Here is a 25,118-nt window from a genome sequence, read left to right as displayed (position 1 = left end):
GTAGAGATGAGGTCTCGCTGCCCAGGCGGGTCTCGAACCCGCGGGCTCAGGCCATCCACTCACCTCAGCCTCCCAAAAGGCGCGGGACTACGGGCTGAGCCACCGAGCCCGGCGACTTTTTTTTTTTTTTTTTTTTTTTGAGTTGGAGTCTCACTCCATTGCCCAGGCTGGAGTGCAATTGGATGTTCAACAGCTACCCCAGCATCAACTGGCTGGGCTCTGGCGATCCTCCTGCCTCAGCCTTCCAAGAAACCTGAACTACAGGAGCTGGCTACCATGCCTGGCTAATTTTTTTTAATTTTTATTGTAGAGACGAGGTCTCACCATGTTGCCCAGGCTGGTCTCAAACCCGCACGCTCAGGCAATCCTCTTGCCTCAACCTCCCAAAGTGCCAGGATTATAGGCTTGAGCCACCATGCCTGACCAATGATTTTTTTAAAAAATAATCTTTGATTTTAGAGTAGTTTTAGAATTGTAGAAACATTGGGAAGATAGCACAGAAGATAGCAACCACACCCAGTGTTCCATAGCATTCACATCTATAGCCACGTTTGCCACAACTGATGAACCAGTGTGAAGTATTATTGTTCACTAAAGGCTATACTTCCTCAGGGACTTAGAAACAATGATTCTTTTAGGGTCACAGTGCTTAAGTGGAAATGTGAGTTAGGCATGGAATTCTGTACCCTGACTGCCTGAAATCAGCAATAATCAAATCCCTGTCCTGTTTCTTCACAAAATCGCAGGACGATCCTTTCAAAAACAAAGCCTTGTTATTTAGCAACAACACACAGGAGCTGCACCCAGACCCTTTCCAGGTGGAAGACCCCTTCAAGTCCGACCCGTTCCGAGGTGCCGACCCCTTCAAAGGTATCTCATTTGCTGCCACTTTCTCTCCTGTCATCGAAAGTTGTCAAGGCAGAAGAACTAAGGAGAACCATGCTGAAACGGGAAGGAAAGGGTGATTAGAGCCTGTTAATAAGAACTGAGGCAGGCACCAGTGGGGAGGGCAGGCCCAGGGTGATGCCCATCCCAGAACCCAGTTGGCCCTGAGCTCCAGCCCTGTTCCTGACCCTCAGCAGGGCAACCCAGCCCTCCGGCCGTCCCAGGCTGCTGTGACCGTCAGACCTGGTCGTGAATGTGAAGGCACCTGGCAGGCCACAGTTCGGTGTGCACCAGGTCTTAATGCTCCCCCAGAGCCACGCAAGAGTCGGGGACAGCCAAGGAGCATCCTGGAAACAGGTCTCCTCTCTCTCTCCCTTTCCGGAGCAGAACGGCATTGCAGGAGGCCTGTCGGGACTCTGCAAGAGGCAGGGAGGAGTGGCAGGAGCCTCAGGCCTGGGTTCACTCGGGGTCAGGGGGACCGTGGGCCGCTCTGGAAGCCAGGCGCATTCCCTCCCCAGGGAGGAGGCAGGGACAGGAGAGCAACTTGGGCGGAAAGGGAGCGAGCCTGGTCCGGTTGGAGCAGCCAGCAAGACCTTCTGGCTCATCGAAAGTGCTCTAGCTAGAAGCAGCCACCTCTAGGCGCCCCACTGTGATGTGTGGCGGAGGCTATGGTGGCTCGGGACTATGGAGAAGAAAGTAGCACGCTCTTCCTCAGTGGGCGGTGGGGACCAACAAAAGGCCTGGCAGGCTGGCCGTGCAGAGCTGAGCATTCTCTCCCCATGCAGGTGACCCGTTCCAGAACGACCCCTTTGCGGAACAGCAGACAGCCTCGGCAGGTAAGGGCCTTTGTTCATCCTCTCCTGGCTGGCTCCGTCCTGGTTCAAGTCGAGGGAAATGGGTAGCAGCTCCCAGCCCCAGGCCAGGTCTCCTGAGACCAGGCAGCAGGGAGTTTAATTCTGGAAGGAACCTGGTTGTGAGCCATCCCTCCCGTGCCACTTGGGTTTCTACTTGGCCACCTCATGCAGGTGAGACGCAGGGTTTGAGCAGAATGCCCATAGCAGCTCGGCCATGTGTGCTGCAGTGTCTAGGCATCCCATGTGGTGCCCGTGCCTGGTGGGCCTTCTGTCCATACACACCAGGATGGCAGCTGTGTGGATGGGAAAGATGGCATCAGTACTGCACCCATGCTTAGCATCTCGTCCCTCTGGTGGCAGGCTCCACACCTGATCCAGCCCCTGAGCCACAGCTGCCCTGGGCGTGTTGCAGTCCCGTTACCTGCTCACTTACTTCTTCATTTCTTTTTCTTTTGAGGTGAAGTTCACATAACACAGAATTCACCATTTTAACATGTCTAGTGCAGTGGCATTTAGCACATTCAGCACGCAGCCATCACCTCCATCTAGTTCTAGAACATTCCCCAAAAGGAGACCCTAGCCACATCAGTAGTCAACCCCCATACCCTGGCCCCTGGTAGCACTAATCTGTTTCCTGTCTGAATTTACCCACATTGTTTGTTACCGTTTTTAAAGTCAGCATTGAGAGGCCTAACTTACACATGACCAAATTCGCCTACTCTGAGCACATGACAAGAGGAGTTTTGGCAGATGCGCAGTGACGTGAGATTAGCAGCAGGTCCCTAATCCCAGAAGGTTCCCTGTGTCCCTCTGCTGTGGCCCCATCCCCACCCCAGGTCCTCAGCCACGTCTGTCACTAGGGTTTCTACCTTTTCTGGAATTTCATGTAAAACCCTAATGTTGACTCGTGGAGCATTTTTCCTTCACTTTCAAAAACACTTTCCAGATCCATTTGGAGGGGATCCTTTCAAAGAAAGTGACCCGTTCCGTGGCTCCGCCACCGATGACTTCTTCAAGAAACAGACAAAGAACGACCCGTTTACCTCAGACCCATTCACCAAGAACCCTTCTTTACCCTCGAAGGTGAGTGAGGCGGGCTGCAGTGGGACCGGCCGGCCCTCTCCCACTCCGCGGAGTGGGTCCCGCATGTGCTTGTTGGCGTGTGGGCTGTGGGCCTGGTGTTCGCGCTCACAGCCTGGTCTCATCCCTGGCCTGGGAGGCTGCCGTCTGCCTCGGCCTCATGGAGGCTCATCCCACCCCAGGGTGCCACAGCCCGGACCAGGAGCCCCAGGTCAGGGTGTGATGTGTCCTCGTCAGCTCCTGTTCCTCTGTCCCCACCCCACCCTGGTCGTCCGTCCCCACTGCCGCCCCACCTCCCAAAAAGGCAGGTGAACACCTCACATTTGCATAGGTAGTGCATCTTCCACCCCACCCTGCCGTCTTGCTAGCACAGAGACCTGCTGGTGACATTGGAGGCAGACCGCCTAAGCGTGGTAGCCTCACCAAGTCACCTCCACATGACAGTAGACCTGGGTCCCCCAGCTTCCCAAGTGACTGCACCTCACCTCTACCCCATCATGTCTTCCCAAGCACGACAGAAGCCATATGTTCTGAGTGTTAGACCTGAGAGACTGGTTAGATTGGTGATGACTGGGATTTCCAAAGCAAAAGGTGGCCTTTTGTGATGGGGAAGAGGACTTTCAGGGGAGGAGTGGGAGCGGTTCACAGCCTCTAACTATCCCCCAGGCTTTGGCTCTGTTTGTTTGCTGCCCTGGAGCCCACCTCGCTGCTTCTCCATGGACCTGCTGTCTCCGTCTTGTGGAGCTCCTTGGAGGCAGGGATTCATCTGTGATGCTTTCTGCTCAGCTCTTTTTGGTGTCTGAGCCCGGGGTGAGAAACCCCCTTGCAGTCTTGGAGCTGGCCATCTGGTCTTTAGTGCTGTTGATCTTTTCTGTGAACTGACTGTTGACTTCATTTCCCTACTGCTTGTGTCCTATTTCATGGATTTCTTCTCTTTATTATTTCCTTTTTCCTGCTTATTTTGGGTTTACTTTGCTCTTCATTTCTAACTTCTTAAGATCCAACCTTCAGTCATTGATTTTAGACTTTGTTTTCTGATACAGGTGGTCTCAGGCTTAATCATGGTTCAGCTTACCAGGACATAACCCTATTGTAAGTCAAGGACATTTGGACTTAAGTATACTTGACTTAGGATATTTTACTTTATGATAGACATATTGGGGTATTAAACACTTTTCAACTTAGAATATTTTTAACTTAGGATGCATTTGTCAGGACATAAGCCCATCGCAAGTCAAGTTGTAACTGTCTACATTTAAAGCATCATATTTCCCTCAAACACTGCTTTGGCTGCATTGCTTACATTTTGATACTCTGTATCTTCATTGTCATTCAGTTGGAGGCATTTTCCAGTTTCTCTTGTGATTTCTTTGCCTATGGATTAAAATGTGTTGTTTTGTTTCCAGATATTTGGCTTTTCTCCATAGGTAGCCTATGATAATATTGACTTGTAATTAAATCTATTATTAGAGAACATTTTACTTGTATGTATTTTTTGAGTCAGAGTCTCACTTTGTCGCCCAGGCTGAAGTGCAGTGGCACGATCTTGGCTCACCGCAGCCTCGATCTGCTGTGCATAGGCGATTCGTCTGCCTCGGCCTCTGGAGTGGCTGGGACTACAGACATGAGCCACCATGCCCAGCTAGCTTTTTAATTTTTTTGTAGAGGTGAAGCGTCACTACATTGCCCAGCCTGTTCTCAAACTCTAGGCCTCAAGTGATCCTCCCTGACTTTGGCCTCCCAAAGTACTGGGATTACAGATGTGAGCCACCATTTCTGGCCTCTGTAAATTTTCAATACCTTTATATTTATTGTGACTTGTTTATCGCCGATGTTGGTGAATGTACCACATGGGTTTGACAAGAACATGCATCTATCCTCAGTTGCTGAGTATAGTGGTCTAGAATGCCAGTTAGGTCAAGGTGGCTGGTGCAGTATAGATTATCTATGTCTTTGTTTTTTTGCCTGTTTGAATTTTAGCTTTACCAGTGGCTGAGAGAGGGGGTTAAAATCTTATGACTGTGGAATTGTTTCAACCCCCCTTCATTTGGTTGAGTTTTGCTTTGTGTGTTTTGAAGCTTTGTCAGTTACCTACACATTTATGATTGTTGTACTTTCCTTCTTATCACTTATGAGATCCCTTTCGATCTCTGATCTCCTTGTCCCAAAGCCTGTTTTATTGCTTCATCCTCATGTCTACTACATGTGCTGTGTCTGTTTCTAGTCATTGACTTCTAGCCTTCCCAGTTCTTTATACTTGGTGGATGTCTTTTATAACTAGCCCATCATTAGGGCTTGCTTTCTTATCTAGTCCAGGAATCTCTTCCTTTTAAATGGAATGTCTGGCCCATTAACATTTAATGTAATTATTGGCACGGTTGTATTTAAGTCTACTGTTTTGTTTTTTGCCTGCTTTTTATCCCACGTTTTAGTTCCTATCTTTTGGATTGAATGTTTTCTAGAATTTCATTTGTATTCTATATATTGACTTTTTATCATTATAATTATACCTTTTAATTATGTTTTAGAGGTTGCCTTGGGGGTTGCCATGTACAGTTTTACCTTTTCATGGCCATCTTGTAGTTCACATTGCATGCCTCATGTAAAATGTCGAAAGCTTGCAACGACATGGGTCCATGTATTCACTCCCCCCACAGCGTCTCTTATGTGATGGCTGTCATATGCATGTCATGTTCCTAGAGACACTGTAATCTCCATAAGTCAGTGCTAGAACTTTGCTTTAATCCATTGGTATGTTTTCAAGAAAATGAAGAGGAAAAAAGTCCCCTTTCCGTTTCCCCGAGCACTCCTGTTTCTAGCGCTCCTCGTTCCTTTCTGAAGGTTGACTTTCCCTCCGTCCTTGCTGCCCCCCAGCCTGGAGGGCCCTGCTCACTGCTCCCTGTAGTACAGGCCATTGGGTCACCCTCCCAAAGGCCTCTGTGCGTCCTGATGCCTCTTGCTGCTTCCTGCATGTCCGGGATGCTGCCCTGTACCCAGCCTCCTTGTCTTTGGAGAGAAGACTTGTCTTTCAAGTCATGTCCTGCATGCAGTGCATTGTTTTTCTCTGGCTACTGTCAAGATTCTCTTCTCAGCTTTGGTTCCTAAGAGCCTGTGGAGTTTTTGATGTGGTTTCATTGTATTATGCTGTTTAGGCTTCACTGAGCTTTTTGAATTTGTAAATTATGTTTTTTGCCAAATGTGGTATGCTTTCAGCCACTAATTAATTCTCTTGCTATTTTTTTCCACCCTGTTTTCTCTCCCCTCCCTTTTTGGGAGTCCAATTCCACGTATGCTACACTTTCTGTACTTCCCACAGACTCCTAGTGATGCCAGGTAGGGTGCAGCACAAAACCTGTGGATTCTTTGGCTTAACCCTAAAGTGAATTTCAGAGTGGCTGGCAAAATTTTAACACAACGTTTATTAGAGAGAGAAGAGAGAGAAGATAGACGACATGTCAGAACTGGCATGGGTGAAAGAAAACCACCCTTTGCTTTTTACAAAAGGTCTGATACACCCATTTAATGATTACTGTGTTAATGATAGGCAGAGGTATCTGTTCCCATCTCTCTGCCTCTGATGGGTGGAGGGGTGGTCTTTTCCAGGGAGACTTGCTAGACTTTCCAAAACACAAGTTCATGAGCTAAAAGGTGGTCTTATGATCATTTCTATGACTTTTTGATTCCTGGTCTGGGAACCACCTTGATGGAGTTTTCCTGGGAGTCCACACTGAATTCACATTCCAGCCCACAAGGCTGGCCAACCTGCTGATGGGATATGTGGATGCTTTCTGAAACCTGCCTGCAAGAAATGTGTCCATCCACAGCTAACCTGTGCCTGTTACCCCGCATCACCAGGCTCCAATTCTGCTCATTCTGTATTCTCCTTGTCTGGTTTCTGCTCATGTGTCCTCAGCTTCACCTGCTCTTTCCTCTGTTGCAGGTTGTTGGGCTAACTCAGTGCACTTTCAGTCTAGGTGTACCTTTCCAGCCCTCGCATTTCCATAAGTGTGTCCTCTTTCCCACTAGAGCACAGTCACACTCACGGCTTCAGAGCTGTCCTTGTTTGGGAATTCTAACATCCAGGCTCCCTAGGGACTGGCTTCACGATTATCTTTCCCTTGAGAACTAGCCACATTTCCCAGGCCGTACTGTCCTGAAGCCCGTGGGGCACGATGTTTGTTTCAGCAGGCAGTTAGCCAGGGGCTCACGCTGCACCCTTACCTGTAGCTGCGGGCACTCAGATCTCAGCTTGGTTCTTGTGCCTCGGACACAGGTTGTGCGAGTCTGCCTGTGCTGGCCTACGCTGGGTTCGGCCTGTGACCTGGGGTTTAGAAATCCTGTTTCCTCTCCCACCTTTCCCATCGCTGTGGTGGCTGTCCCCAGGCTCCATCCTCTGGTGTTCAGGCCAGATTCTGTTGAGTCCTCGCCTGCGCCGTGGCTGCCCAGCCACCCTGCTGTAGCTGTTAGCACACCAGCCTCGCCCTGTGTGCCTCTGCCGACGGGTGCCCCCCACCGGGGTCTTCCTGGCTCGATTCCCTTCCCAAACCCTCAAGAGTTGTTGTGAACACATGTTGGGACTGTCTTCAGCGTTCGTAGACAGGGTCTGCTGGAGGTTGGCCCAATGCCTCACGGCCTGGCCCCGGATGTGGTGCCCGCAGATGCTCGGAGTCTGAACAAGTGCGTGGTGCTAGAACAACCGCCTGCCTTTCACTCTCTCCTCTCTCCTTCCACTCAGCTCGACCCCTTTGAGTCCAGTGATCCCTTTTCATCCTCCAGTGTCTCGTCAAAAGGATCAGGTGAGGCTAACGGCTCATCCCTTTCTGACTGTCCTTGGGCAGTAGAGGAGCCACCCAGATCAGGCTTCTGCCTCTACAGCCAGTGTGTCTGTGGGGTCTGGCTAAGGGCCAGTGGCACCCAGACCCTCACCAAGGCCCTTAGGCCAAAGTGCACACCTGCCGGAAAGCTTGGGGGAGGAATTCAGTTATAGCCCTTGGCTTGTATCTCTGGGTTTTCTCCCTGAAGAAGCCGTTTGGTCCTGGGTGCAGTTTGTGTGGTGTCCGGTGTTTGAAGGAGCCTCATCCCACAGTGTGGCACTCACAGACACACTCTCAAACCTTCAGGGTGGTGGCATCTGCAGATGCTCCCACTGTGGGAAAGGTGTTGCGTGGGCCTGCCTCCTGGCCCAGCAGGTGCGGTGGTGCTTAAAAGTTTGGTGTCATAAGCGGGGCAGCAGCTCCGGGCAGGTCACTCCTGGACCAGAGGCAAAAAGGCAGCAAAAGTCTCTGCTGCAGGCAGCCTTCCTGCGTAACCCATGGGCGGCAGTCCCCTTGGAGGCCCCCCTGCCCTTCCCTCCCTGGCAGGGAAGGAAGAGCAGGCTGTGCCCCTGGGCAATTTGTTGCTCCTTTGGTGACTGAGGATGATGTTGGCCCCCCAGAGCCGGCGTTGCAGCGAGAAACCATCTTACCAGGGCATGGGAGCCATGAGCGGAGGGAGGGAGACTGTGTTCGTGCGTCCTATGCATGAACAGCTTCCTGCTCTCCCGACTTGCCCCGGGCCCAGAAAGTGTGTTTGGTGAAGACCTGTAACTCTGACTTGTTGGTGCTGATTGCAGATCCCTTTGGAAACCTAGACCCCTTTGGAAGCGGGTCCTTCAGTAGTGCTGAAGGCTTTGCTGACTTCAGCCAGATGTCCAAGGTAAAGCCCTCCACGGAGCCCTTCCTCGCCAGTGCCCTGGTGCCCCTTGTCATGGGGTGGGCTGCCGGGCAGTTGTGAATGTCACGTATGTATTGTCGCCACCTCCCAAACATGAGGCCACGAGTGCGGGCAAGGTCTGGAAACTTCTCTCTCCCCCTCAGAAACAGCCAGCACCTGCTCCTCTCAGCAGCAAAGACACACAGATTCTCTGCCCCGGCTATTGCCTGATGACCCGTCAGATCCCAGTGAGGAAGTCGTTGCCATGGTGGAACAGGAACTCAGGAAGCATTGGGCACAGAATTCCAGGGAGGGACACGGGCGGCAAGCCTGTTGTGTGTCCAACTGAGCTCGGACTTCCCGCCTGCAGGTGTGGGGGCATCTGTAGACAGTAGAGGTTGTGTCAGGAACCATTCACGGGACAGAACTTGCAAAGGTGTTCAAAAGGCTGTGCAAATAAATGCACGTAAATCCACGGTAAGAGGTCGTTCAGTGTTGGCCAACAGCTAAGCAACAGTCCCAGATGGTGCTAGAGTCTCAAGGGCTTGGCAGGAGGCATGGTCAGAGTCAGACCGCACGCAGCCAGGCGTGAGCTGGTAAGGTGTGTCCAGCTGGACAAGCCGAGGAGTGACAGCAGGCGCCATCGGCACTGAGGTGATCATGTCGGAGTGACCTGTTGCTCACAGAAAGTGGCAGCCCTGCACGTGGAACAAGCCAGCCAAACATCCACCGTGCAATGTCATGGCACGGTACGTCCCTCCTCGTAGCTGAGAGTGTGTTTCTGTGCCAGGTGTCCAGGAAAGCTGGTGAGATGTACCATCCCTGGCACTGGTACCTGTTCCGACTCTTCTGGGTTGCCCCAGGAAGGCACAGATTGCGTCTGTCCTCAGATGGGGACCAGGCCCTACCTTCTCGGCGCATTCCACCGATCTTACCAAGTGCCCGCCGAGGCCTACAAGCAGAGTCCAGTCCCCACAGGCCCCTATACCCAGCTATGGGGGACGGGGAACCCACTGGAGCCTCCAGGCCCACTTGTGGGGTCTGCCATTGGCCCGAGGCAGTTAGGGGGGTCCCTGGAAGGCTTGTACCCCTGGAAGACATGTACCCCAGGCCTGAAGTCCCTGCCAGCCCCCATGTCTGGGCAACCCCGGTGCCTGCGTTCAGGTACCCTGCTTACTTGCTCTGTGTTTGCCCAGCAGCAGAGCTGATGATCCTCCGGGTGCCTTGTGCCTGGCAGTGGTGGCAGCATGTGACTGTGGCACACAACTTCTGAGAAACACATGAGCCTGTTCTGGTTTCCAAGGACGCCCTCCCTGGTAGCAGCGAGTGCCGCCCACGTGAGCAGTGTCTGTCCACACTCCTGAGTGGGCAAGGGCCCGGGCACTGGTGTGGGGCCTCTCTTCCAGAACGGGAGGCCCTTCCTTGCGCACACTGTCACGCATGGCACTGATGCACTGGCAGAGGGCACCCGGAGGCAGCATCTCTGCACACACTCCCACAGGTGGTAATGGCTACCGAAGCCAGAATGCCTGCCACATGGGGGCAGCAATCCTAAAGGCAGGCCCAGGCTGTCCCCTGTGTCGCTGGGCGCCGCTTCCTGCAGGAGGCCGGGCCCTCCTCACTGTCAGCACCAGGGATGGGGGCGAGCAGCGGCCCTGCCCTGACGGGCTGGAAGCCACCACAGGCCACCGTGCACACGCGAGGACCCTGTTACAAGCAGTCTCAGCAGAGGCCATGCGGTGTTATAGGGGGAGCGGCCCCAAGCAGGGACCACAGAACGGCCGTCTCAGTCCTGCCAGCTCCTTCTCCCCTGCCCCCAGGATGGCATGGTGTCCAGCAGACTCAGTTTCCACAACTGCTGAGACTCCTGGGGCGAAACCCTGCAGAGCTGTCTCTTCCCTGTTTTCCTGCCTGTTTCATCCTAAGCTCACATTTTGCAGTCCTGGAGTGGTCTTCCTCCTTGTCCTCGTGCCCTGAGGACAGGTCCCTCGTGCATGCGCGCTGTGATTTGGAGCTGGGCCCACTTTCTGTCGCACCCAGGCCAGGACAGAGCCAGGGCCTGGAGACTGGAGTCTGATCAATGCAGTTTTTACTCTTGCCCGCTGGCCCTGGGCTCGTGAGTCTTGCCTGGCAGGGTTCAGGGCTAGCCCGACCTTGCAGCCCTGTTTTTCCCTCTTGGGCACCTTTCTGTTTTCAAGAACCACATCGCGTATGTAAATAAAGTGCTGAAGGAAATGAAAGTCAAGTGGCAAGAAGGTGCTTTTCGGCTTTCCCCTGCCTGAGTGAGCGGGAGGGAGGCTCGGGCCCGTGTGGCTCCAGCTTTGGAGCACCCCGGCCTCTCTGCTGGGGAGATGATGCTGGTCTGCCTCTGGGACTTTCCTGTGGAGGCACCTCAGCCTGTACCTTAGTAAGAGCTGCCCCATCTGAAGAGTATGTACTAGAACGTATCACGTCTAAGTGACATTGGCTTGCTTTAAAAACAAATTCCCAAAAATGTCTTTTGAGAGCAAAACAAGAGTTTACTGATTTCACTCTCCCCCCACCCCCCGAAAAAGCTGTCTGTGAAGTGCGTGATTGACTGCTTTTCACCCTTTTTAGAGCTGTGTGCTCCTCTCTGGGGCTGTGTTGAAAAGCTCAGAATCATTTGCTTGCACCTGGTTTTTAAACAGTGACTTCAGATCTGTCCTCTCGGAGCTGATTTTTGCGATGGTTTTCCTGTCTTTTATTTCACGCACACTTCACTCTTGCTGAGCCTGGGAGCCCCTAGCGACTTCACTGAAACTTTTCGAAAAATAGCAATTTTCCTTGAAACTGCCCGCTATCCCAGTAGAAAAGAGTTGAGTCCCGAGGAGGCTTCTTGGGAAATTTAAGTCATGAAGGCTGGGGCCTGGAAACGTGGTGTCCTGGTGCTTAGGGGTGCCATCCTACACGTGGGGGGAGCCATCCCCTCCACGGAAACCCAAGGGCCTCGTGGATGTGTACCCCGATGGGAGGCGCTGGCTGTGCTTGGCCAAGGCTCCACAGTGGCTGGGGTGGGCAGCCCTGGCGCAAGTGTCCCCAGGTCTCACAACTCAGGGCTCCAGGCTGAACACGCCCTCAGACCGCGGCTTTGAGACCTGGGGGAAGGCTCCAGACAGTCACCACATGCTTGGGGGCGAGGGCATGGCACGCCTGAGTGTCCGGGGCCTGCTCATACCTGGAGCCCTTCCCCTGAGCTGTGCCTTCTAGGACAAGGACAAGGAAGGACTGGGCCCTGTGCCTGTCCCACCACGTCCCTGCTAAGAAAGTGGTTTTCTTTCCTCCTTCCTGTCGTGGGCTGTGGGTGTCACATGAGCCCTAGGCCTGGCCATGTTCCATGGGCAGCAGCCCTCCCCACGTCCCACTCCCCTGCCCTGCGCTTCCTATACCCTGGCCCGAACACTGCTGTCAAGCTGAGCCACAGATGACACTGCCAGTCTCCCAGGCTGCTTCTGGGACAGCCTCTGGGGACAAGGGTGGGTCGAAGTCAGGGCATCTTCAAGCCCCAGCTGCGTCTGCATCCTGGTGTGGTCACTGGCGTGCTGTCTGTGCGGACGTCTGGGGGCCAGTGGACAGATGCCGTTACCGTCACGTCCTGGCGCCTGGCACCGCAGCCCTGAGAGCAGGAGTCGGTTGTTCTTAACGTTTTACAGATGAGGGAATGAGGCGTGGAGTGGTTAGCCAGTGGCAGGGCAGGAGTGGCAGCTCAGGCAGGGGCTCTAGACCTGCACATCTGATCACAGCGTGCTGCGGCTGACGGGGCAGCCACTCTGGAACCCTGAGCGACAGGTCTTGAGGCTGGAGGGCCCGCTGTCATGGGGGCGGTGGGAAGGTGCCTCTCACCACATCACAGCCCTGCCCCGCCCCCTGCAGCCCTTCTCACTCCAAGTTTCCCGTCAGGCTAGGGTGGCCTTGGCGGAGTCTGGGGGCTGCAGGCCCTGTTGCCCTTAGAGGAAAGGGATGGTCCGCCCAGGATGGCCCCGGACCCACCCCTGGGGTAGCTACTGCCCGCCAAGGCAGTGCCCAGAGCCCAGCCTGGGAAGCAGAGAACCTGGAGTCCGGCCCCGGGGCCACTGCTGAACAACTGTGTGATTCGGGCAGGCCATATCTCCTCTGCCTCCATTTCTCTGTATGCAAAGCAGAGTTGCTGGCTGGAGGATTCCTTCTAAGGCCACAGAAAGATCAGGGGAGAAGGTCAGCACCCCTGGGCAGTCCAGGAGCTGAGCAGGGCTCAGGAATGGGGGTCGGTAGGGTCAGCAGGGCCCACAGAAGCCTTTCAGCTTCCCCAGTCCACCTGTGGCCATGCCACTCCTTTGCTGGGGGACTGGGAATAGGCCTCCTCTCCTGAAGTGCCCCTGTCTGGACTGAGCGGCCTCTGCTGGGCCTCGCACTAGAGGGGGAGCCAGACCCCCCTCCTGACTCTAGCAGGCTGTGGAAAATCCCACGAGTGCACGTTCTTGGACTTGGACTGCTCTGTCACGAGGCCTGCCCTTCAAAGTCCTCCGTCTCTTGCTGTGGCCCATCCTAGCTCCCCACCCTTGTTTTTTTGTTTGTTTTTTGAGACAGGTCTCACTCTGTCGCCCAGGCTAGAGCGTAGTTGCGTGATCATAGCTCACTGCAGCCTCGAGCTCCTGGGCTTAAGAGATCCTCCTGCCTCAGCCTCCCAAGTAGCTGGAATTATAGCCACAACCACACCCAGCTAATTGTTGTATTTTTTTAAGAGACGAGGTCTTGCTATGCTGCCCAGGCTGGTCTTGAACTCCTGGCCTCAAGCAATCCTCTTGCCTCAGCCTCCCAAAGTGTTGAGATTACAGGGGTGAGCCACCACGCTCAGTCTTCTTTTGTTTTTGTGCTTTATTATGTTTACCCCATTCCATTCGTGATACATTCACCCACCTATCCACTGGCCTGCCAGTTGATGTGTGTGTCCACCCATCCATCCGCCACCCGTTCACTCACTTACACGTCCATCCATCCACCCACCATTCATTCATTCATTCACTTGCACACACATGTACGTCCATCCACCCACCGTTCATTATCCCTTTATATGTCCTTACATCTGCCATCCATTCAGCCATCCACCGTTCATTTGTTTACACACCCACCCATCTCTTTATTTGTCTACTAATTCACGTATACATTCAGCCATCCATCTATCTACCCACCCACCCATCCATCATTTACTCATTGATCTATCCCCCCGCTCAGCACCTGCCCATCTGCCCACCTGTTTGTGGCAGTCTCTAGCTGTCTGTCTAGCTCAGTAAGCCAGAATGGTACAGTGCAGTCTGGGTTTGTGGCAGTAGGAATGGGGTGGGAAGATAGGGTGTGTGGAGGAGGCTGGCCAAGGGTCTGGCACAGCGGTGAGAGCCCCTGGAGGTGGCGTGGCGGTGGGGGTGGGCGGCACGTGAGAGTGCACTCCCACCTGGGTCACCGTGTGGATGGCACAGGCACGGAGGGGGTCTTGTCTGTCTGGCCCCCTGCCTGGAGCCACCTGCCACTAGGGAGCCGTTCAGCCAGGAGGCAACACAGGGGCCGCCCCGAACCGCAGCTCTGTTGGGGTGGGGGTGGCTGTGCCTCGGGGCCTAAGCAGAAGACCCAGGGGACACCTTGTACCAAGTCCTGGAGCCTGGCAAGACCCAGATCCCCTCGGTGGTGACCAGCGTGTGTGGCCAGCCAGGCTCCCCTCTGCTGCCCCTGTGCTGGGTGGCTTATTCTCTGGGGTCAGAGGGCCCCCGCCTCGGGTGGAGGGAAGCAGGGGCGAGAGAGCCAGGGCTGAGAGGCTGTGCCATCTGGGCTGCATCCTCGGCTAGCCCAGGCACGAGCGTCTGCCATGGACGTCCGTGGCCTGCTGCTAACGACTCTTTGCCTCTCTCTCATGTCCTCTCTTGCAGCCCCCAGCTTCTGGCCCTTTCACCTCCTCCCTGGGAGGGGCAGGATTCTCAGATGACCCCTTTAAAAGTAAACAGGACACTCCTGCTCTGCCTCCGAAGAAACCCGCTCCTCCACGGCCTAAGCCGCCCAGCGGTCAGTACACTTTCTTCTCTTGCCGTCGCCGCCGGGGCAGGAGGGCGGGGGGCCCAGGACCCGTGGGCCAGCCCAAGCAAAAGCTGATGCACAGGCCCTTCGTGGAGCACGAGGATATCCAGGCCTCACCCCACATGAGCATGGCATGTGTGTGGTGCCCACCTTTTCCCCAGCCCACAGGCCCCTTGGTGCCAGGCTCTGTTGGGGTCCGCAAGGCCTAGGCCTCAGAGCCCTCCCTGCGGCCGGTGCCTTCGTGCAGCCCCTGCACTGGCATGCCACTCCACGCCCTGGCCGCACCTCAGGAGGCACCCGCAGTCTGGCAGCCTGGTGGCCGCACTGGGCTCTTCCTCTCCCCTCCATACTTAGGAGAGCCCAGGGTGGTGATGGCTACAGGGGCCACCTGCTTGGTCACACCCCACCTGCTGGTTAAGGGTGGGGGCAGGGGCCTGGTTGTGCATGATGTGAGAGGAGCAAGGTGTTGGGCTTCCCCAGCCTGCCCAGTATCTCCCACGTGGCCGAGTGAGGGCTTTCCCACAGACCCGCATCTCCTGCCTGGGACCAGTAGCTCCTGGCCTGACCCTTGGCCCTGCTCTTGTGAGCGGACATGACCCCCGAGGTTCTTGAGAGAGGGCATGCCTCTCTAGATTCTGAGGACTTTAGCTCACGTGGGGCTTCTCCTGCAGCATAGGAGTGGGTCAACCCATTCTCTAGATGCCCTAGCAGAGGGACAAACTGCAGCACCTAGTTTGTTTATCCATGTTGGCATGCGCATGGATAGTCTCACCTGCACTGTCACGGACTGTGGTGGCCACGGGCCTCCTACACTTCTGCAGCCCCACATTCCCTGGACAAGGCTGACCTCCCCTGCCACCCTCCTTCCCCTCGGCTGCATGAGGGAGGCCCGCTAGCCTGCCTGAGCCCACCTGGCTGCTGCACCTCCAGCTCCGTGTCACTGAGGTCTTGGAGCATGCCTGCAGGCTCCCTGTCCCCATTCACTGTTCACACGCGGTCCCTGAGCCTGCACCCAGGCACCTCTTGGCAGGGCGATCAAAGGGGACCGTGTCTGAGAGTGATGCCTTCCTCTTGTTGCTCCTGGGCCCAGACCTTCTCCAGGAGCAGGGGCCGTCCCTGGTGCCCAGGCTGCAGATGAGTCATGAGAGAAAGTGTGGCAGCGGCCATGTGGAGGTTTCTGTGACCTGTGAGCAGAGACAGATATGGTGGAGGGATCGCTTCTCTAGCCACACATCAGACACTTGCCGCAAAGTGGAGGAAGAACACGTAGCAGAAGCCGCCTTTCCAGTCCTGAGAGGCTGACCCCCGCAGCACCAGCGGGCTTTGCTGGTCTCCTAGTGGAATGGCACAGGGCTCCTCTCCCCGCCTGAGAGAGGGAAGCAAAAGCACACACACACACACACACACACACACACACACACACACACACGTGTACTTCTACACATGTATGTGCACACATAGGTGAGTTCATGCTTATGCACATGCTGCATGCACACACCTGGCACACATGTACACATGTATGCTCCCCTGTGCAGGCACACGGCGCATATTCACATGCGTGTACACATGTCCTCACTTGCACACATGAACCATTGTGTGCACACATTCTCAGTGTTGTGTGCACATGCATATGTGCATGCATTGTGTCCATACACATGCGCTTATACACATTTATATGTTAATTTACACATCTGCACGTGCATTCACACACCACATCACACATACACGTATGCTACCTCACACATGCATACTCCACATGCGTGCATGCACACACACCCATGCATACACCCAGTGATCACGCACACATGTACGCGTCCACACACGCACACACATCAGGTGCATGCACATGGCACGGTGTTGTGCTTGGGGCCTATTCAGGAGCCTCCCACCTGACGGCCCACAGGAGCTTCATGTTGAGTGTTTTGGGGAACCGGTGCCTCCAGCTGCCCATGCCCCTGAGCCAGCTTGGCACCTGCCTGTGAGCTTTCCTAGCTGTGGCCTCCCGTGTCTCCCTCTTCTGTCCCCCACTGCCCTTGGGTTCCTGCCTTTAGAGCACCGTGGTCTTGGAAAGCAGAGAGTGCTGGCTGGAAACAGGGCCTTCGGGTGATATTTGGTGGCCCCGGGTGGCTGCAGAGCCCTGCCGCACGGCGCGGGGCGGAGTCCTGGGCCAGGCACTGAGGGGCTCAGGCCCAAGAGGCACCTGTGCCTTGGAGCTCTGCAGAAGCACATGAAGCCCATTTCCCTTGGGAGGTGTGTGGGTGCCCAGGTCATGCCACTGGTGGCAGCAGACTGGGCCTAGGCCCTCTGACCTGCCTTCTCCTGCCTGGTCTGCCCATTAGCCACAGTGAGAGAGCCAGCCAGAGGGTCCAGTGGGTTCTGGGGAATGGTGGGTTTGTGTGCAGTGCTTTGGCCGTGGGCGCCTGCAGGAATCTGTGGAGGCTTGAGCCTCTCCCCTTTGCTTTTCCCACCCAGAGGCAGCAGCTGAACAGAAAAGCGTGGCGCTGTCGCTGTACACGGTGCTGGGCGGTAGGTACCCACCGCGGGGCAGCTGCTGTGGGTGCTTCCAGCATGGGGTCTCCTGCGACCCGCACTAACATTGGCAGCCTGAGCACTTGGCCTTTATGAGTCTCATGTGGGGGAGTGTTTGGCATTGGGGGGGTGCAGAGAAAACCCTGCCTGGCTCTGTGGCCGAGGGGTTGGAGCCCAGCCCATCCTGCCTCCCGGCCACGCTGCGCTTGGGTGGTGGCTGGTAGTCGGCTGGAGAGGCTGGCACATGGCACTGAGTGGAGCCCTGCCAGGAGGCTCATCATGGAAACACGTGGCGCTCACCATCTCAGCTCCTTGGGATGGAGAGCCGTGAAGCTCACGTCTGGCTTTGAAGGCAACACAAGGTCCGGCCGTGTGAAGTCAGGGAATGTGCTTTTCTGCCCATCTTGCTGGCCCCACCTTTTCAGAGAGGTCATGTGGCCGGCACACAGGGACAGTCGCCTTCCTGTCACTGGAGGGCACCCTGGTGCCAGTGGGGCTGAGGAACGAGGAGAGGGGGGAAGGAGCCCCAGGGCCCTGGAGGCCAGTTGCAGCCGGCGGGGTGAACCGACTGATGGGCTGCCTGGCACTCAGGTTGTCGTCCGAGTTGGCACACGCATGTCCCTGCTCTCGGGAAGTCATGCCGACAGCCTGCTGTGCTGCGATTGTACTGCCTGGTACGTGGGACCCATTGATAGCGCCATGTCCCCACCCAGGGTGCCCAGAAGACTCTAGACCCGCTGGGTCTCTGCACTAGGAGATGGCCTTGACGTGAGAGGCCAGGGCAGGAGAATCTGAGGCCGCCCATTCCCCTGGAATCAGAGGCTGCCTTACCAGACTGGTTTCTGGGTGTTGTAGGGAGGGCACTCAGTCAGATTCTAGTCCTACAGCTGGCTACCTGTGGTGCCCTGGGCGTGTCTCTTAACCTGGCCAGCCTCAGTTTCCCTGCCTGGACGTGGCAGTGATTCAGGCCTGGCTGGTGAGCCTGTGGGTATGCAGCCTGCACAGCGCTGTGCGTTCGTGATCTGGCCCCGCCCCCACCTGGAGCACCCAGTGCAATGACTCCTCCCACCAGGGTGCCTCTCCCAGGAAAGACAGGCTGGGCCGTGGCGGATGCATTTGTGCAGGGAGTTTCCAGGGGCCTTTTCCCTCGTGAGACTGCAGATTGATGAGGTTGCAGTTGAGTGGAAGTCGTCTCCATTCAGAAGTGCCAGCGTGCAGGGAGCTGAATTTAGGGGTTCTAGGGCCATCTCCAGATCCTCACTGGTGCAGGACACTGCAGATTTGGTCCTGAGTGGCATGTGGTTTTGTGGTTCTTGTGTGCTGAGGACTACTGTTTCCACTGCAGAGGGAGCTGCTTGTTTGTTCTCTTTAAGACTCGATTGAGGTTAAATTGGCATCTGGCATATGTGGCAGTGGTGTGGGTAGAAGGTGCCAACTGGGCCGTGTCACTGAGGCTCTGGCCACCCTGCGCCCAGTGGTCCCCAGTGGCCTGCCTTCCGTGTGTCCTGAACTCACAGCTCAGGCTGCTCGGGGCTTCTCCTGGACAGCACGGAGTTCCCTATGCCTGAGGTCTTTTCTAGAAAGGTCTGTCAAGGTATTAAATAACAGCAGGTGTCTGTTTGGGGCGGAAGAAACAAGTTTCTTTCACGCAGATGCACAGCAGTCCCGCAGGCCGCCCGAAACCTGTCAGTTGGAGTGAGGTTAGAGTTGCTGGGCACACACCTCCCCCAGGTAAACAATGGTGTATTTTCTGCAACGGGCGGAGATCGAGATCAGTCAGAGCTCACCGCTGAAGAGTTTCTAGGTAAAAGTTGTTGATTTGCAAAGAGAGAAACAGATTTTTTTTAAGTGCAGGAAACGGCTGTGTGGGTGTCAGTGATTGGCCTCGCCCTGAGATAGTGGGATTCTGCGCCCGGCCCCACCCTGGCCGCTTCCTGCCAGTGGCCCTGGCTGCGGTTGTGCTGCAGCCGGGGACTCCAGCCTGCGCTCCCCCACTAACCAGCCAGTCACCTTTAACCTCTTACAGCCTAATGGTCCCTTCATTACTGCTGGCGACCTTTTCACCTCTAAGCAGAGCCACATGCGTGGTGATGGTGATGTCCTCTCAGCCCCCACAATGGTGCTAACCAGCAGCTGCTCCCCAAGCCTCACGAGGTGCAGTTAATCCTACTTGATGTCAGCGGCTCTCTCGGAAGAAGAGGACATCATTTCTCCCCGAGCAAGCGAGTCCCCTCCTATACCTGTGCGTAGTGTCCACATGGGGCTGTGTGGACTCTGGCTGCAGGGGTCATGCGGACTGCCCACTGGGGTCACCACACAGGGTGCGGTAACAGAGGAAACCCCAAGTTCCTAAATGATGCTCCCTTCCCTCTCTGAAATGCCAGGCAAAGGTCAAGGCCAGGGTGGCCGATGACCTCTCCCTGTTGCGTGTCCCACTTCGTCCTGAAACCTTGTTGATTGCACAATATCCACTTTAAAAATGGCATCTCCATTTGAACGTGCGGTTAGCACCTCAGCCTTGAACTTAACTACTTTAATTCCGTTCCCACGATGATCTCAAAGAGATAATTTGGTGGGTACATGTGAAGCTTTAGAATGGGACAAGAGGTGCCATCTTCTTGAGGGGCCACGAAAATTCCAGCCCTTGCCTGCCAGCCAGGAGCAGGACTCCAAGGAGCCGAAAACATCCAGCCTGATGCAGTCCCACCTCTCGAATCTCTCTTCCCCGCCCCCAGCACTGCTGGGTCAAGACAGCATCGGGACTTCTTCCTGAGCCCTGAGGGGCAGTCCCCAGCTCAGTGGGACCTGCTGGCAGCCGGAGGGTCCCCAGGATTGGGGGGTCCCTCTTTGGAAGGGGGGCATGTCAGCCTCCGGAGTTGAAGCCCCTGGAGGCAGATGCTGTTTGGATGCCTGAAATAGAAGCATTTGCCTATGCTGACACCCACCCACCCTTCGGTACCCAGAAGGGCGGGTCAGTGGGTGTCATGTGGCTTGACTGTCATCTGGTATTCAGTGGGGAACAGCGGCCCAGGCCTGGGGTGGGGGGCAGGTGCAGGCCAGAGAGGCTAGCCCCTCTTGCATCTGAGTGTGGGTGTGACAGACAGGAGCCCACCAGGTCACCTCACGCCTGTGCCAGGACTTCCTAGCGTGCGTGGTGCAGGCGCCACCTGCCATGGGAGGGCCCCAGGTGGGTGCCTTGCAGCCTTGTAGGCTGGCTCTGCAGGCCTCTTGCTCTCTGCAGGGTGCACATGGTCCGGCTTTCCATCAGAGCACCGAGTCAGCACCCCCACCCGCCATTGCCGGCACAGAACAATTTTGCCAGGGCACTGGGTCCAGGTTCCGGAGGCCCCCCAGACTTTATCTGTGGGAGCTCCTGGTGGCCCCGTGCTACTCCCCCTCAGGGCTCTTTTGGGCCCTTCCACTGGGTACGCACACGGCCCTCACATGACATTCTGTGAGGACCCTGTTAGATGTGAGCATAGAGCCTTCCTGCCCTTTGCCAAGGGGACGTTCTGCTGGTACTGTCTGCAGGGAGGAACAAAGCCCCCCCCAGGGCTCCCCTGCCTAGTTCTGCAGAGGTGGCATCTCCCCTCGAAGAGACCCCTGGGGGTTGGGGTGGCATTGGGGGAGCCCGGGCAGAGTGCGTCAGAGGCAGCATCAAAGACATGCAATTTTTCAAAAAAAGCCGAGTCGTGGCATCTGCCAGTCTATTGTTTTTGTCATGAAGACTGACTTGTGATTTGTAAACTCACTTGCAAACACATGCCGCACCCTGCACATACCCGAATCACATGTGCACATGCATGTACACGTCTCTCTGCTGCAGAGCTGGTGTAGCCTTGGCAGGCAGAGTTCACGTAAATGTCACGGGAGCCTTTTTCACACTTAAGAGGCTACTTGTCCTGTGAGGATGTTCCAGTGGGGCTGCCTCTCCCCATTTTTCCTTTCTCTGGATGGTGGCAGGAGCCCACAGCCCCCAGGCATCAACCCCGTGGGCGGGGACCCCTGAGTCCCTCGCACCTCGCAAGGTGAATACTCCAGCTGTTGGCAGGTCGCAGTAAACATTTGTTCAGCTTTTCTCAACAGTTCAGAACCAAACCTCATCCTGTTCCCTTCAATGCATTAAGCAGATTTTCTTAAAATTCGGTAAATATTTTTAGTGGAAAATCTCAACACTGCGATCGCAGGGACCTCAGATTTTTATCTCCTGGGCTGTGCTACTTGGGGACGCTTTGATCTGCACCCGAGGGCATGGGGCTGGCGTCTGCAGGACTCCTGCCTGTGAGGCCCCATGGGGCTTGACAGTTAGCTGTCCCATGCTGTGGGTGGGAGCAGAGGGGGACACAGAGATATGCTGGTAGAGCCGTCTTTCTGGATGCGTCCATGCGCGCCATGCCTTCAGAGCTGAGCTCTGGGTGGCCTGTCCTCCCCTCCACCACGGAGCCTGTTGGAGGCAGAGTGGGAGGAGCTGCAGTGTCAGAGGTCGACGGCCACAGCCCAGTTTTGCCCAAGTGGTACCCACTCAGGAGCTCGAGACTGTAGGTGTCCATGTTGTGTAGGTTACGTGAGGGGTGTAGGGCAAGTGGCAGTTGTATGCACATCCCATGATCTGTAGGGTCAGTGACAATTTTGTTTGTGTCCGTGTTGTGTAGGGTGAAAAATGGTTGTAGGGCAAATAGTGGTTGTGTGTGTGTCTGTGTTATGTAGGGTGAAAAATGATCGTAGGGCGAATAGTGACTGTGTGTGTGTGCGTGTGTTGTGTAGGGTGGAAAATGGTTGTAGGGTGAATGGCGGTTGTGTGTGTGTCCGTGTTATGAAGGGCGAAAAATGGTTGTAGGGCAAATGACGGTTGTGTGAGCATCCCATGGTATATAGGATGCATGGCAGTTGTGTGTGTGGGTGTGTCCCCTGTTGTGTAGGGTGGGTGGCAGTTGTCTGAACGTCCTGTGTCGCACGGGACAATAGCCATGATGGACGGCAGCCCTGACCACAAACCTTTGTTTTTTATGTTTTTGTCTTGTTTGTTTTGCTTTTGAATTTATCTCTCATCTCCAGAACTGCATTTTGCAAGCGCAGTTCTGAGCTGTGTCAACAGAACCCAGCAAGGGTCTGACTGGAACGAATACACATGCTCTCATGTGCATTTCTGATATTTTTATTAATCGGATTTCTCAACTCTGCATCACCTAAGATCTCTATTTTGTTCTCAGTGCAACGAATTTACGTGAGAGCTGCTTCCCCCTAGGTCTCAGGGATCGGAGTGCACCCTTGTTTTGCCTACTGCTGGGGCCAAGGGTGAGACCTGGGGCTGCCCTCACTAAGGGCCAAGGACCAAGGACTGTCCAGCACCAAGGACCGTCCAGCAGAGCCAGCCTGGGGCATGACTGTGAGGAGCAAGAAATGGGGAGTCAGAACCTTCGCTACAGGGTGGGGCTGGCCACGCGTTTTTTTGTGTTTTTTTTTTTAACAGCACACTGTGGTAAACCATTCGGTTCATATTGTTTTTGCTAAAGTCAGTCCTGTGTGTGGTTTCGGTATACCGCTTGGGTAACTGTTGAAACTGCTGTGGTTTGAAAATAAGTTCTATTTTGCCTCTTCAAGCTTGGATTCCCGGCCCCTATTCACCAAGACTCCCTGCAGTGGCAGGCAGCACCCAGGGGTCTTTGACTTTGCATGTCCCTTTTCATGCTCCCGCTGCACCCCGGGGGCAGGGGCCCCACAGCGGATATCTAGGAATGGTGGCATCGCACTGTGTGTCGGCCGTCGCCCTGTGTAATTTTCCCGCAGATTGTTGGTTTTATGAAAATGATTTCTGCTGCCTTCTCCCAAATGGCCTCAGCTTGCTTTCGTTGCTGTGCGTCCTGAGCCTGGGAAGGCCCGAACCCCACGTGGCGACAGCGCGGGGAGTTGGCTTCAGAACCTGGAGGCAGATCCAGGTGACTTTGTCACGTTTGAGATACGCTGCACCTCAGAAAATCGGAAAAACGATCAAGGAGTTAGCAGAAGTGGTTACATAAAAGCAGGAACTAGACCCAGAGTGTTCGAGAAGCATAGCTGCTAAAAATAAACCGGTGTGTGCGAGTGGGAGCGTGACTGGGGCAGTGCCCGTGTCACGGGCACAAGGTCCCTGTGGGGCCAAAGCTGGACTGAGTCTGGTCCAGCACTGCCTCAACACCAGAGTGCACGCAAACGCAACCAAGAAAAAGCCGTTGTTCTCTGAAAGCAAGAGCAAGCAGTTACTGTGCCCTGGTTTCATATTGCTGCTGCCACGACTTCTAAATAACAACGGTTGCAGCGGCAGCCGGCCGGCACAGGCGCCCTCGGTGGGAACACGCCTTTCCTCTTGCCATGGTCTCTGCAGGTCGGAAACCTCAGCTGAAGCTGTAGTGGGCTGGATTCTCAGCCCTCCCGAAAAGCAGTTGTGTTTTTAAATCCCCCAAGCAGAGGGAAGTAAAGGTGAAAAACAGCTCAGAAGTGGCTGATGTGTTTGCCCCTCTGTTGGTGGGCAGAGCTCGCCTCCCCAGCTCTGCCCAGATATCCGCAGCTCCCTACAGGAGTACTCAGGCAGTGGAGCAGGAGGTTCCTGTGCAGCTGAGCAGAGCCCAGCCTGGTCTTGGTATTCCAAGGGCTTCACCGTTCGTTTCCCTGGACTTCGGCCCGTCCCCTGGAAACACTGTTCCCTCTGCTGGAGTTTGCAGATTGGTCCATATAGCACAGGCACACCCACCAGCATCGCTGTGTGCTATAGACAGGGAGGGCTGTGTGCCTTGACTCCCTCCTGGCTCCCTAGAGGGTCCCGTTTCTGGGCCCTGTGGAGGCTGTTCAGCGGCACCTGGCTCTCCAGGACCCGCTGGAGCCTGTCCCTGAGCTGAACCCTGAGCTGCGGCATCAGAACTCAGGCGGTTTTGGCTGGCACCTGCAGTGTGTCGGGCCCAGCTCTCGGGGGCTGAGCCTTGCACCACGGCAGCAGGCAGAGGATGGGGTGACCCGGGCAGAGGGCCTTCCAGGTGGAAGGAGTGGCCGTGTGCAGGCAAGGCAGGCACCAGGGACTGGCGGAGGTCGGCTTCCCTAGCGACCCACGGGCTGGGGGTGCAGGGCACCGCCCGCGCAGTGGCCACCTCACCCTGTGAGTGTGCTCTGGCTTCTGTAGCTGACTGTCAGCAGACTTCGATTGCCCCCATTCTGGAGGCTGCAGGTCCAAGATCCAAGCGCTGGTGGAGCCTCGTTCTCTGGGGCCTCTCCCCATGGCTTGCCATGTCTTCACTGGTTGTCTCTCTGCACATCTGCATCCTAATCTCTTCCAATGAGGACAATGGCCATTGGGTTAGGTGTCCCCCAAGTGACCTTGCTTTCATGTAATCACCCTGTAAAGATCTTGTCTCCAAATGCAGTCGTGTTCTAAGGTGCTGGGGGTTAGAGCATGTGAATGTGGACGTACAGTTCAGCAGCCTCCATGCCTCCTGGCCAGACAGAAGAGAAGCCTAGGGCGGGGGTTACAGAGGAGGTGCCACCAAGTCCTGTGGAAGGCCACGGCAGGGGGCTTGGAGGAGAGGCAGAGGCAAGGCTGGTGCTGGGGTCCGTGGTCAGCTCTGGGCAGGGGGACTTGGCGTGGACGGCAAGGCCCCAGCTCTGGAGCTGACAGAGAAGGGTGCACAAGCATGTGACGTGACAGCGGGGCTGTGTGACGGGGCTGCGGAGGTAGTGGACAGGGCCGCATCTCAGCCAGGTGTGGAGATGCCTTGCACAGTGGGAAGAGTGGGGCCAGTGGCACAGGGGACCCAGGCAGGACAGGCAGGGGCATCTCCCTGGAACAGTGGCAGCCCTCACAAGGTCAGAGGAGGAAGGACGTCGGTGCTGGAAGGCCACTCTGCTGGGCGGGCTTGGCTTGCAGGAACCCCCCCTGCTGCCCGGGAGCCCACCCTCCCCAGTGGACAGCTGGGGTTTCACAAACTGCTGGCAGGCCCGGCCCCGCCTCCGCCAGAACTGCCCACCCCTCCTTGGAGCCACGCGGGTCAGAGC

The 25,118-nt window shown here is 55.6% G+C and overlaps 1 protein-coding gene across 2 annotated transcripts in view; it reads left to right on the top strand.

Annotated features, from left to right (window-relative positions):
• Positions 1-25,118, top strand: part of EPS15L1 (epidermal growth factor receptor pathway substrate 15 like 1) — a 61,245-nt gene that overhangs the window by 32,608 nt on the left and 3,519 nt on the right. Inside the window, exons 16-21 of one of the 2 annotated variants that reach the window (XM_021706040.1) lie at positions 747-870; positions 1,671-1,721; positions 2,686-2,822; positions 7,555-7,615; positions 8,431-8,513; positions 14,426-14,558. In XM_021706040.1, the coding sequence (XP_021561715.1) occupies positions 747-870; positions 1,671-1,721; positions 2,686-2,822; positions 7,555-7,615; positions 8,431-8,513; positions 14,426-14,558 (589 nt within the window). The remainder of the gene's footprint in view (positions 1-746; positions 871-1,670; positions 1,722-2,685; positions 2,823-7,554; positions 7,616-8,430; positions 8,514-14,425; positions 14,559-25,118) is intronic. The other variant, XM_021706043.1, reaches the window with a different exon arrangement.

This window comes from Carlito syrichta, unplaced genomic scaffold (genome assembly GCF_000164805.1).
Source record: "Carlito syrichta isolate Samal-C Ts95f unplaced genomic scaffold, Tarsius_syrichta-2.0.1 Scaffold115613, whole genome shotgun sequence".
NCBI classification, from domain to species: domain Eukaryota; kingdom Metazoa; phylum Chordata; class Mammalia; order Primates; family Tarsiidae; genus Carlito; species Carlito syrichta.
The sequence above is the reverse complement of the archived record's forward strand: the minus strand, read 5'-3'. Positions and strand labels throughout refer to the sequence as shown.